This window comes from Antechinus flavipes, chromosome 2, assembly GCF_016432865.1.
Source record: "Antechinus flavipes isolate AdamAnt ecotype Samford, QLD, Australia chromosome 2, AdamAnt_v2, whole genome shotgun sequence".
Taxonomy (NCBI): Eukaryota; Metazoa; Chordata; class Mammalia; order Dasyuromorphia; family Dasyuridae; genus Antechinus; species Antechinus flavipes.
In genome coordinates, this window is record NC_067399.1 from 471,032,802 (window position 1) to 471,045,450 (window position 12,649).

General features: G+C 36.0%; 1 protein-coding gene across 1 annotated transcript in view; it reads left to right on the top strand.

Annotated features, from left to right (window-relative positions):
- RALGPS1 (Ral GEF with PH domain and SH3 binding motif 1) overlaps positions 1 to 12,649 on the top strand; it is a 702,309-nt gene that overhangs the window by 531,387 nt on the left and 158,273 nt on the right. Inside the window, exons 10-11 of the mRNA XM_051979668.1 lie at positions 605 to 742; positions 6,883 to 6,976. Of these exons, the coding sequence (XP_051835628.1) occupies positions 605 to 742; positions 6,883 to 6,976 (232 nt within the window). The remainder of the gene's footprint in view (positions 1 to 604; positions 743 to 6,882; positions 6,977 to 12,649) is intronic.

A 12,649-nucleotide genomic window follows, 5' to 3' on the forward strand; every position in this document is an offset into this window, starting at 1 on the left:
CATATCCAGATTTCAAAATATACCTCACTGTACCCAGTGTAGAGCTTTGCATATTTTTAGTATTCAAAAAATACCTATTGGAATGAGCAAATGAGGGGATGAATGAATGACTGAATTTTAACATTCTTTATTTATATTATTACATATAATATAAATCTATTATTTATAATATAAAAACACTATACTTTTATATAAATTTAATAAAGTATAGGCAATAAATCATGGGCTAATGAAATTTCCTGACATTTCTCAGTTGGTACAGTCCCAAAATAGTTTTCACTGCAAACTTAAATGAGTTTAAAATTTGGTCAACATTTTTTTAGCAGCAGCATTTTTTAATTTTTAGTGCTGCCCAGATACTTCCCTTGCAGTTGACCAGCTTATGAATAAAATGAGAACTGACCATTAGAACTTAACTGCCAGTCCTTCCAAAACATTTGAACCATGTTCTGCTTGTCTTGTGGGAGAGTAGAAGGAGGGGGAGGTGATGAGAGAGGGGAGACAAGCAAGGGAAGTTTATTTGCCTCTATTTATTTCTATGATGTCATTTCCCTTTACACTAAAAGTAGCTCATTTCATGTTCTTATATTGACTTTCATTTCAGGAATTTATCTTCTGGATTTAATCTACATTGATTCTGCATACCCAGCTTCAGGAAGCATCATGGAAAATGAACAAAGATCTAATCAGATGAACAATATTCTGCGAATAATAGCTGATTTACAAGTCTCCTGTAGCTATGGTTAGTAATTTTTTATGTTAAAACAGTAGCCCCTTTTCTCTAGCACAGACCAGTAAAAAGTTTGTACTAAAGTGCTTTCCCCACCAGAAATTTTTAGGTCCCATCATCATCTTCACCACCACCACCACCACCACCACCACCACCACTATTCATATTTCTGTAGAGCTCAAAACTTTCTCTACAAAAATCCACTGAAGGAGGGAATTTTTACATTTTACAGATGAGGGAATTGAGGCACTAAGGTCATATACACAATAAATAGCAGAGTGGGATATGAACTCAGGCAGTTCTCCTGAATCCAAGTCAAATATACATCTCTCCACATTTCCCCACCCAATATAAATCTTCATTTTAATAATGGAAACAGATGCTGTAGGAATTCATAGAAAAGCCAAGAAGAAGTAACTGCTGCCAGTTTCACTCCTCTGCTTCCTTCCATGGATATAACGATGACATCATGGAACATAAAGACATTGCAGTTTAGTGGAAAGAGAATTAGATTTGGAGAAAGAAAACCCAGAGTAGAATCTTGGCTCACCATTTGCTAAAGACATGACCTTTTGTTGTCCAGCATATATTTCCCTACCTGAAAGTGAGGGGGTTGGCTATGTGATTGCTAAAGTCTAACCCAGAAGTTAGAAGTGATAGTCTTCCAAAAACAGAACATGCTTTGATTCCCCCTTCTCAGCTCACCATAGCAACCACCAGTGAAGTGTTTGGACCCAGTATAGTGAGTGTTTGAACCAATGTATTTCCCCAACATCCCAGATGTTGTTCTATTAACATTTGATATCTTGTTCTGGAGGATTTTTGTTGGGCACAAAATTATCTAAGAATATGTGTATGTAGAAGTAAAGAATGAAAGAGAAGACTTATTTTTAACTCATAATGAGTGCCATCCTGGGATCTCCAAACCTTATTTGGGATTTAGGAACCAAAGGAAATTTAGGGAACATTACTTAGGAAAATTGTAAAGGAAGACATGCCTCCTGCTGCCCTTCACCCTGGACATTCATCTGGAATATTGTAGTCATCTCTGGGTGATAAAAGTTTAGAATGGGCTTTGACAAATTGGAATTAAATCAGAGAATGGTCATAGGTCCAGAAACTTTGCTATAGATAAACTGTTTAAAATGATGAAGGTTAGTTTGGTTAGGTAAGTCCGGAGGAAAGAAAGCTTGGTAGAGACGTGATGTCTTCAGATTCTGAAGGGCTGTAATGGAGAAGATTAGAACTTGTTCTATTCAATTCAGAAGAAAACAGTTCTTTGAGTGGAAATTGTGGAAAGGCAGATTTCCATTCATTATAATTGCTAGAAAAGTCTTCCTTAATAATTAAAGTGCTCCAAAAGTAGGTTGAAATGCCCTGGGGTAAGGGGGAGTTCCCCATTATGGGAGGATTTGAAATAAAAGTGAGATGAATACTTTTCAGGGATTTAATAAGGGGATTTCCACTTAAGTAGTGATTGGACTCTTTTCCCTCCCAGATGCCTTATGCCTTTAAGAGTCTATGATTCCATGATTATTTTGGTGCAACAGAAACCTAGCCTTTGTTTTCCTTCAAATAACTTACTCATAGCTTTTTTTCTGTGTAACTTTCCTATTTTAAAACTTATTAATAGAATACTACCTTTATAAATGGAATATGTACAGACTCTTGGGATAATAGAATGTTAGAGCTGGAAGGATCTCTGGAACATTAGAGGATTAGAACATGGAACATACAAGGCTAGAGTTAGGGCCTTACCTTATAGAATTTTAAAATACAAAACATAGCATGTCAGAACTGGAAGTGACAGTATTGAAGAATCCCAGAATTTCAGAATTAAAATGGTTCTTGAAGGTCTTCTAGTCCAGCCTCTCTTGCACAGGAATCCTTTTAATAAAATTGGTTTGCTGCACAACATGATATGTATTCCTAGCCAAAAAAAAAAAATGATAATAATAGTAACTAATTTGGATTTATATAGCAACTTTACTCACCACCTACTCCTATGTCTAATGACTAATTATTTGGTTATTTGTTTTTAGCTCGGAAAATTGTTTAATTTTAAAAATCAATGAAGGCTGTGAGCTTTTAAAATTGATTGGGAGAAGAGGCTTGGAGGTTGAGGTCTTAGAGCGAGGAGGAATGATGGGTATGCAGTTCTCTGAAAAAAAAAGTACACACCACAAACTTGAACTTGAATCTTTATTATTGACCTTTTCTTCATCCCTTTCTTATGTCTTGTCAATTAACAAAGCAATAAATTAAACTCTGATTTGTAGAGCTTGTCCATTTCTAAAATATAAATGCTCACACTGAAAATTTAACAATTAAGTCTCCGGAGTTCTTTCCAGCTGCCTCCAACACACTGAGAATTGGGAGGCCTCGCCAATGCTTTTATCAATAGAAGGAAGTCCTGATAGTGAAAATTCCCCTTGCCAAAGCTCATTGACTCCTGCTCTGTAATTTAGCCTTAGGGAGTTGCCTAACTCTTTGGAAAATTCTAGATCCCAGTAGAAAATAAGAAATGTGATACTGTGGATAGTATTTAAATCTAATGTGAAGGCTCTAAGGAAAAGCCTGCAACAGGAAAGAATATTGAATAATTCAAGAATTCAACCTTGAATATTGAATAAGCATAGATCCCCAGGAGTAGTGCCTTCCCTATAAAGGCCATCAAAGTGGACAATTAAACTTAGGTTATACAGCTCATGTTTATTCTTAAATTCAGAGGATTGTCATGATTTCTTGAGAAATAGATTCAGCACAGCCTATGCCAGCAAGAAAAAATAAAACCCTCAATCCTTTGAGGCAAATATCCTAAACAGCAGCATTTTTAATGCCAAGATTTGGGGACAAGTTTTAATTTATTTTATCTTATTAAATAAACAAACAGTCCAGTGGTGGAATTATTGTTGAGCTCTCTAAAAATAACAGTTTATATTTAATTGAAAAGCATTTTATTATCTGTTATCTTATTTGATTATATTTTCATAATCATTTGAAATAACTATTTCAAATCCCATAGAGTAAGGGAAGATGAAAACGAACAGCCTACTATGTGCTAGTGTGCTGAGTGCTTTACAAATATCAAAACAATTCTAGGAGGAACTATTTTTATTCCCATTGTACAGATGATAAAACTGAGGCAAAGAGAAGTTAAATGATCCGGAGAGGATCACATAACCAGGGTGTGAGGCTATATTTGAACTTCTGCCTTCTGGAGTCCAATCTCAACATTTTAGCCACTGTGTCAAACTGAAGCTCAGAACTAAGGTGATTTTTCACCTGGGACTGAACACAGGTGTCCTGAATCAGTCATTCAGTCAATAAACATTTATAATATACCTACTATTTTTACTGGGTGCCAGGCATTATATAAGTGGTAGGGATACAAAGAAAAACCAAAGATAGTCCCCATCCTCCTGGAATCCAAGCCTCATATTCTTTCTAGTGCCATAGATTTCTCTTTGGCCAAGGCTATAGTACTTAGCTTTGGAGCTCATCCAGAAAAGGTGACCAAGTATAGGTGAGAACTAGAATCTAAAATACCTGAAGAATCTAGAGGAACTCAATGTTGAACTTCAATTTTCTTCATCTGTAAAATTAGAGGAAGGACTAAATGACTTTTCAAGTTCCTTCCAGATAAATCCAGTGATCCTATGAACTAGGAATTTTTAACTTGGGTTAGAGGAAATGAAAATTAGTATGGTATAGTACATGTGGTATACAGTATGGTATGTATAGTTGAGTATCAAATTCAAATAGAAATGGACCCCTGCCTGCCACACAGTGACTTAGAAAATTACAAATTTACATTGTCTGTGTTCTATTGTGTTTTTGTTTATTTTGTTAAACATTTTCCAACAATAATCTAATCTAATTCAATCTTAGGGGAATGGCCTTGAATTTAACCTTTCAGCTATAGTGAATAGAGAATTGGCCTTGAAAACTGGAAGATAAAAAAAAAAGACCAAAAAAAATTACTTAATAGCTGTGGGATCCTGAGCAAGTTACTTAACCACACTTTCCTCACCAAAAACAAAACAAAACAAAACTAGAAGGCCTGAGACATATTTTGTTTTGGATATGGCCAAAAAAGTGGTTCATTTTCTTTGACTATACATATTTGTAACAGTTTTTTTATTATTGTTTTCTCAATAGAGAGGAATATGTGAAGAGCAAAGAATGAAATTCTGAAAATTTAATTTAAAATAAAAGAAAATATTTTCATTAAAAAACAAAAAAAAAGAAAACTAGAAGGCCTAGATTCAAATTCTAGCTTTGACACATACTGGCAGTGTGATCTGAGGAGTATTGTGGGTGACTTGATAAGATTACAACTTAAAAAAAAAAAATTACTAGCCATTTAAAATTTAATTTAATTTTTTGAATTCATAAACATTTGTTTTCTTTCACATCCATGCAACTCTACTTTTATTGGAAAAAAGAAAAAGTTGTAGAAAAGGTGCTGACCTGCATTGGAAGAAGGAATTTCCTTGCCCAGGAGTTCCTTTTAATACTGAAATTGCCCATTCAGAAAATATTCACTAAGGGAAAGCTTAGAGGTGACATGATTATTGTCCTTTGAGTATTTTAGTTTTGTCATATGGAAGAAGGATGAGTTATTCTTCTATAGAGCAGAATTGTGGGCTATAATAAGAGATATAGATTTCAATTTCATTAAGGAAAATTTTCTCAGCAATAAAAGTTGTCTCAAAATGACATGCACTATATCAGGAGGTAACAGGTTATCTATCACTGGGAATCTCTAAGCAGACTAGGTGACTACTTGTTGAGGATATTAGAGCAGGGATACCTGTTTAATTGTAAATTGTATTGCATAACTTTTCAGGTTCCTTGCAGTTCTGAGATTCTTGTATTCTGTGAATCACTGCAGGTTTTAGGCAGGAAAACCTCCTGATTTTTCTGTGGTTGACCCATTGGTGGGTGAGTCCTGACCTTTTGTTCCTGTTGAAAAATATGGAACTTGATTCACCCAGAACTAACTCTAGAGCCCATCTGCAACCTATTGCAGTGGGTAAGGAAGACTAAATAAATGCCTTAAGATAGGGTGACTGTGATTGGTGAAAACAGCCCTGTATCAGAGAAGTCTTGGGCTAATAAGAGTTACTTTTTCCCTAAAATGGAAATTTTTCATAGTTCTCCTTTTGATATGAGAGAAAGAGAGAGAGAGAGAGAGATAGAGAGAGAGAGAGAGAGAAATATCATCCTCCCAGAAAATCCATCAAGATCTCAGAATTATCTTTGACTCTTTCCTCTGTCTCTCCACCCCCAACCAATCAACTGCCAAATTCTGTGTTTCCATCTCTGAAATATCTTCTGCATCCATTATCTATTCCCCACTCCTATTGGTACCACAATAGTTCAGGTCTTCATTTTTTCTTCTAGAACTATTATAAGAATTTCCTAATCGGTCTTTATTTCTCTGGCCTATCCTCTCTATAGTCTGCACTCCACACTTCTTCCAAAGTAATTTTCTTTTTGTATTGTACATGTCCTTCCTCTTCTCAGAAACCTTGTGTTTTCCCATTCTCTACCAAATAAAGTTTAAATTCCTGATCCTGACATTTAATGCCCTTCACTTTCTAGCTCAAACCAACTCCATCTCATGTTACTTCCCTGATTGTGCTGTTTAGACAAGGAAGACAGACTACAGAGGGAATAGACTAGAGGCATGAAGTCCAATTAGGCACAACCAAATAGATTACTCTACATTTTTCATTATTATTCTGCTCTTTTTCCTTTCTGTGACATAATGGCTTTTACCACTATTACTATCCTCACTCTTCACTGACACTATGAATCTTTCTTTTTTTAAATCTTTCTTTTTTCAAGTCTTTCCTTTCTTTTAAGCCCTTACTCAGATATTACCTTCACATGAAGCCAACTCTCTCCCCTTTCACTCTCCACTTTTTCATGTGAAAATAGTCTCTCCTTCAGTTTCTGATAGGATTTTGCCTGTACCTCTCCTTTGCACTTACCTCACCTTTCTTCAGTTGAGTAGTCATCTCCTTGAGGTCAGGGATTGCCATTCTTTTTCTTTGTTCCTCTATAGCAATTATAGACCTTTGTTCACTTGAGGAATTGAGCCAAATTTTGTCTTTGAAATGAATTTTCTTGGATTTTTACAGATCACCTCATAACGTTACCACATGTACAAAAGTATTTGAAGTCTGTTCGCTATATCGAAGAGCTTCAGAAGTTTGTCGAAGATGACAATTACAAGTAAGTCACACTGTGATAGGAGATAACCAACCTGAACCTTTGTGTCAGGGTGATTGGAGAGATTCACTGCAGTGTCTCTTGTATAAGAATGCCTTCTTATACGGGATAGCTTCAAGCCAAGGGGAACAGAGATTCAACCTATGTGCTAGGAGCATTGTTTTAGATTTTTTTGAGATTCCATGGATACCACTAGCACAAATAGATTGTTGTAATATGATGGAAAGAATTCTGGCTCAAAAGTCAGAGAACTTTTGAATGAACAACCATATTTGTTGTCTAGCAAATGTGAAAAGATGGAAAGCAGACACTACTAAACCACTTCATTTGGTTGATTTTATTATCAAATAATTTTTTCATGATTTGAAGTTTGAGGTGGGGGAAGGTTTTACTATATTAATGTATTAGAGTGTTGTTCTTCGGGATTTAGACACACTTCAAAATATCTGGTTGGGTAACACAATTTAGGATGTCTCACTGGATGACACAAATATTTTGGTTTGTTCCATTTGATGATATAACTCAAGATGTCCATCTTAATTAAGTCTTGGGGATGCATACCTCAGGATATCCCTTTCAGTGGTACCTTGTAGTTTCTCACTGAGTGACATGGCTTGAGATATTTCATTAGCTAATATGTCTTGGATCATCCAATGTTATAAAACTCTGTTTATTCTATTCTCTACCTTGGACTGTTTCATTTTATGATGTGTCTCAAGTCCTTTAATTGGTTGACAGTATAAAGTATCTCATTGGCTCATCAACTTTAGTTTGTCTCATTTTGTGATATATTTTGGGTCTTTTCATTGTGCACAATTTTCAGATTGTCTCATTGGATGACATGTTGTAATGCTGGAGAAACTGAGGCAAGATAGAGATTAGAGAGTAGTTAATATTTTATTTGAAAGGGAGAGATTTACTGAGACCAAATGGATCCATGGTTTGGTCCCAGGGCTGAATGAGACTATCGTCTCCAAGAATTCAGCCAACAATATGACATATATACACATAGCTCAGACTCAAGGGGTACACCGAGGCAGGGGCGGAGTCAAGGTACTGAGAGCGGGAAGATGGGACTAACAATCCGATTCTAACAGGGTGAGGGGAGGCATAGGGGACATCTGATAATTGGGATTACAGAATGGGGAGAAGCACCCAACATTTTGATGATGCCTAAGATAGAAGGTCTTTCTCTTTATCTGGATCATCATGATTAGGAGGGAGAAGTAGAAACTGAGGCAGAACAATTCAGGAAAATCAAGGTAGGACAATTTAGGGAAACCGAGTCAGGACATTTAAGGAAACTGAGTCAGGATGACAAAAGAGAACTGTGGCACAACAACGTCAAGAGGTCTGATCTAGGATTTACAATGATAAGATTGCTAACCTAATGAATTATATGAGCTTTGATGAAGCATTAGAAGTATGGGTGAGCTAGGCTTTGAAAAGTAAGTGTTTAAATTAATAAAGAGATAAGAATGAGTTAGAGAAAGAAAAGAAAAGAAAAGCAGGTTAAGAATGAGATCAGAAAAGGAATAAAAGAAAGGGAAAGGGAGCTATAAACAGCAAGAAGCAAAGGGTGACTCTTCTCAACTCAGTCTTGTTTAGTTACATGAAAGAAAAAGAAACTAAGAATTCTTATTAATGTCATGTGTGTTTGAGAAGTCCTGTAACCAGAGTTTCAGAGCTGAGAACATTCTTAGAGCAAAGAAAATCTTCTGCCCACTACACAAAGTCCTCCCCCACCCCTACAAAAATCTTGATAGCTTCTATTTGGACTCTTGATATGATGGGGAACTCATTTATCTTGGGAGTGTGTGCATTCCACTCCTATGCAGCTCCACTTCTAATTTGTCTGTATTATAAGGAGAAGCTTCATGGTGTGGTAGAAAGAGTCCTGCATTTATAATCAAGAATTTGAGCATCCAAGTTCAGCTCTGACATTTGCTAGTTGTATAAGACCAGACAAATCATTCAGTTGAAGACTTCAATTGTCTTAAATATTAAATGGGAACAATAATATTTGTAATACCCATCTCAGAGGATAGTAAAGTCAGAGTTTTGTGAATGTCAAAATATTGTATATGAGTTATTAATATGGAATCTGTCTCATCATGTGATTCTTTCCTTGTATGAATTAAAATGAATCCTCCCTACCATTCTCTTATCCCAGTCCCCACACAAGTGTGCAAGGGAAAGATGACTTGCTTTCCACATTTAAAGGCCAACCTGACTCTTTTGCCAAGGTCTTTTAAGTCTCAAAAAAACTAAATTAATAAATGATGATACACACTTGGGTGGACAGTCCATTGTTTTTCTTCCCGGGTTATTTATACCTTCTGAATCCAATTCTCCCTGTGCAATAAGAAAACTGTTCGGTTCTGCACACATATATTGTATCTAGGATATACTGTAATCTATTCAACATGTAAAGGACTGCTTGCCATCTGGGGGAGGGGGTAGAGGAAGGGAGGGGAAAAATCGGAACAGAAGTGAATGCAAGGGATAATGCTGTAAAAAATTATCCTGGCATGGGTTCTAACAATAAAAAGTTATTAAAAAAGAAATTATGTATCCTTTTGAAAAAATATCTCAGTATTTCTCTACCTATTATTTAATATAATTGTGAATCATGAAATAACTGTCTCCAGAGTTAAAGTTGCAGATCACTACTCCAAAGACCATGGAGAGATACATAGTGGAGGGAGCACATTGCCAGTCGAAACTGGGTACCAGAAGACACATTATCAAAAAGATGCCCAACTAGAACTTTGGGAGGGCTGGTCGTGGAACAAAAGAAGGAAGTAATATGTGATGAGTCCCAGTTCCAGAGCTAAAAGGATCTCTGGAGTCCATCTATTCCAACTGCATCATTTAAAGATTAAGTGAAGCCCAGGGAAGCTAACAGATTTACCAAAGATCATACAAGCAATAAATGTGAAAAATGAGATTTGTACCTGGGTCCTCTGACTTTTGAGTCAGAACTCTTTCAACAATATTACAACAATCTGTTTGTGCTGGTGGTATCTATGGAATCTCAAAAAATCTAAAACAATACCCCTAGCACATAGGTTGAATCCCTGTGAAGGATTATGGGAGAATAAGGAAAAGAAATGTCCAATAATTTGCTAGACCAGTTCCCCTTCAAATCATCCTGGGAATTCCACTCATCAAAACTATAATGGAATTGGCTGAGGCTACAATTGGATGGCTCTTTTCAGTGTCCACAATGCCCTTGTTTGCCCTTGAAATCAACTTGGGGAGCAAAACTGAAAGGAATGGGTAGAGTTAGAATAGCTGGTGAGTTTTGCTCTAATTTCCCTAATAACCCAAATTGCCTTCCCCCATGAGTATTCTGAAGCTGAGAGTCCATAAAGGAGTTTGCTCAAGGTCATAGAGCTAATCTTTATTAAAGTCAGAATTTGAAACATCGTCTGACTCCATAACAACTATACTTTCTACTATAACCTCTAACATATTAAAAATTCCCTAATCTACCTATCCTAACAAGGTTGCTTCTAGGAAAGAAACAGTTTTAGTCAACTACAACTATTTTTCTCATTCCATCAATATAAATAACATTCAAATAGTTCTGAGATTTTACAGGCTCTGCAATATCTTCACAAGATATTGTGATCATAATATAATTATAAAATAATGAGAATTCCTAATTACACAAAAAAAATCAACCTTATCATAGTTATATTTAATAATAAGATCAATAATTTAGCTTTTATCATTAATCTACCAGTCTAATTCTAAGATTTAGATAAATAATTTAGAATCTTCAGTGACAAACTAGTGCCAGCTGACTCCTGACTCTGGCATTCAAGGCCTTCCATAATGTAGCTCTGTCCATCTGTCCAGCCTCATCTCATAATGTTTTTGTTCATATATTTCAATATTCATATAATATTTCCCTTCATATTCATGTAATAAATCATATTTTGTCAATCTGGATTTTGCTTTGTCTTTCACTCTTATTCTACCCCCTCATATCTCCATTCCTTTACCCCCATGCCTGAGTTAAACTCCTACCCATGTCCATCCATTAAATTACTTTGCTTCCTGGAAGCATAGCTGCCTCCCCCTCCTGGAAGTTCCCTCTAAAATTCCAACTACATTGCTTCAGGTAAGAGGAATCTCTAATTTATACCAGTACTTTGCCTAGATCTCTCCTTGCTGCTTATCGTACTTTTTAGTAAATGATAGTCATGTTGCAGAGACTTGATCTTCTTTCCTTTTAGATTTTTTTTCTTATTAAATTATAAACTTATTGAAACAGGGACTGTCTTTGGGTTCTTAGTAGTTAGTCCAATGCTTTATACATTTTAAGCTCTTAATAAATATTGGTTGGCTTAAACTGAATTCAGTTATAATTGCTCCTCAATCATTGTCTGGCACATTGATAAAGACAGAGTCATAGAGACATTATTTCATTCCAGATCCTAGTTAATTTATTTTCCTGGCTTCTGAATGCAAGCTGTGAAGCTTGTTGGAACATTTTTTGTGGACAACATTCATATGGTAACAAAAAAACAAGATTTGTGTAGTGTTAGTATGAAGATGTATATGACTGAATATGTGTATATATATATAGAGAGAGAGTGTGTTAAGATATAGGTGTGTGACAATGTGAAGAGAATGTGTGTGTATGAGGATATATGTATGAAAATACAAGAATATGTTTGTGCTATGAAAATGTGAGAATACATGTGAGAGTATGAAAATCTGAGGAGCTGTGTGTGTATATGTGTCTGTTGTAACTATGAGTGTGAGAGAGGGCACATGAGGGTATATGTGCATATAAGAGTGTGAAGGGACATGTGTGTCCAAGTGTGAGGACCTATATATGTGTGAGAATGTGAGGGCATGTGTATGTGCACACGAGTGACCATGTGCAGTGTATGAGATAGTTGTGGTAGCAAACTGAGTTGCAAATTGGCCTGCAAAACTGTTTTGTGGTAGCTCCCAATTACTAGTTCCTCTTAACTCTTGTAAGAACTTTCCTTTTCACATAAAATTTTCCAAGTGTGATCTCTGCCCCAAAATGTATTGGTTGGAATCCAAGTAGCCTTTGGTCAGTTGGAATATATTCAAGGATTGCTTCTTGCTTTTTAATTGCTTGTGATAGAAACATGAAAAGGACAATCAAGAGGTAGTAGAGCTGCAGCTGGCCTGAAAACAAAGAATATTAAAGCTAAAAGAGTACTTGAACATCATTAAGTCCAGTATCCCTAGGTTACAGAAAAGAAAACCATGGCCTAAGATATGGAACTGATGTTCCTGAAGTTGCACAAGGAGTAATGCGGTGAATCCATGGAACCAGCCTGTAGTGGGGTCTTACATTGGCTATCTGAGAAGGGTAGATCCATAAGAGAAATAAACTCAGGCTATCACAGAGGGCTCCAGATTAATTCTTCCTAATAGATAATTCCTACTTTCTCACTTCTAAAGCAAAAATACTTTTGGATAAGAGATTTGCTTGAAATAACCCTGAAGAATAAGACTCAAAGGCTGCATGCACCTGAGCTAAGAGAGCAAAGGGCAAGAAAAAGCATATAAAACACACACGAGTGAAGTCAAGGAACCTGAGTTCAAATCCCAGCTCTACTATTTATTCGTGGTATGTTCTTGAACAAGTTAGTTAACCTCTCTAGGCCTCAGTCATCTTAT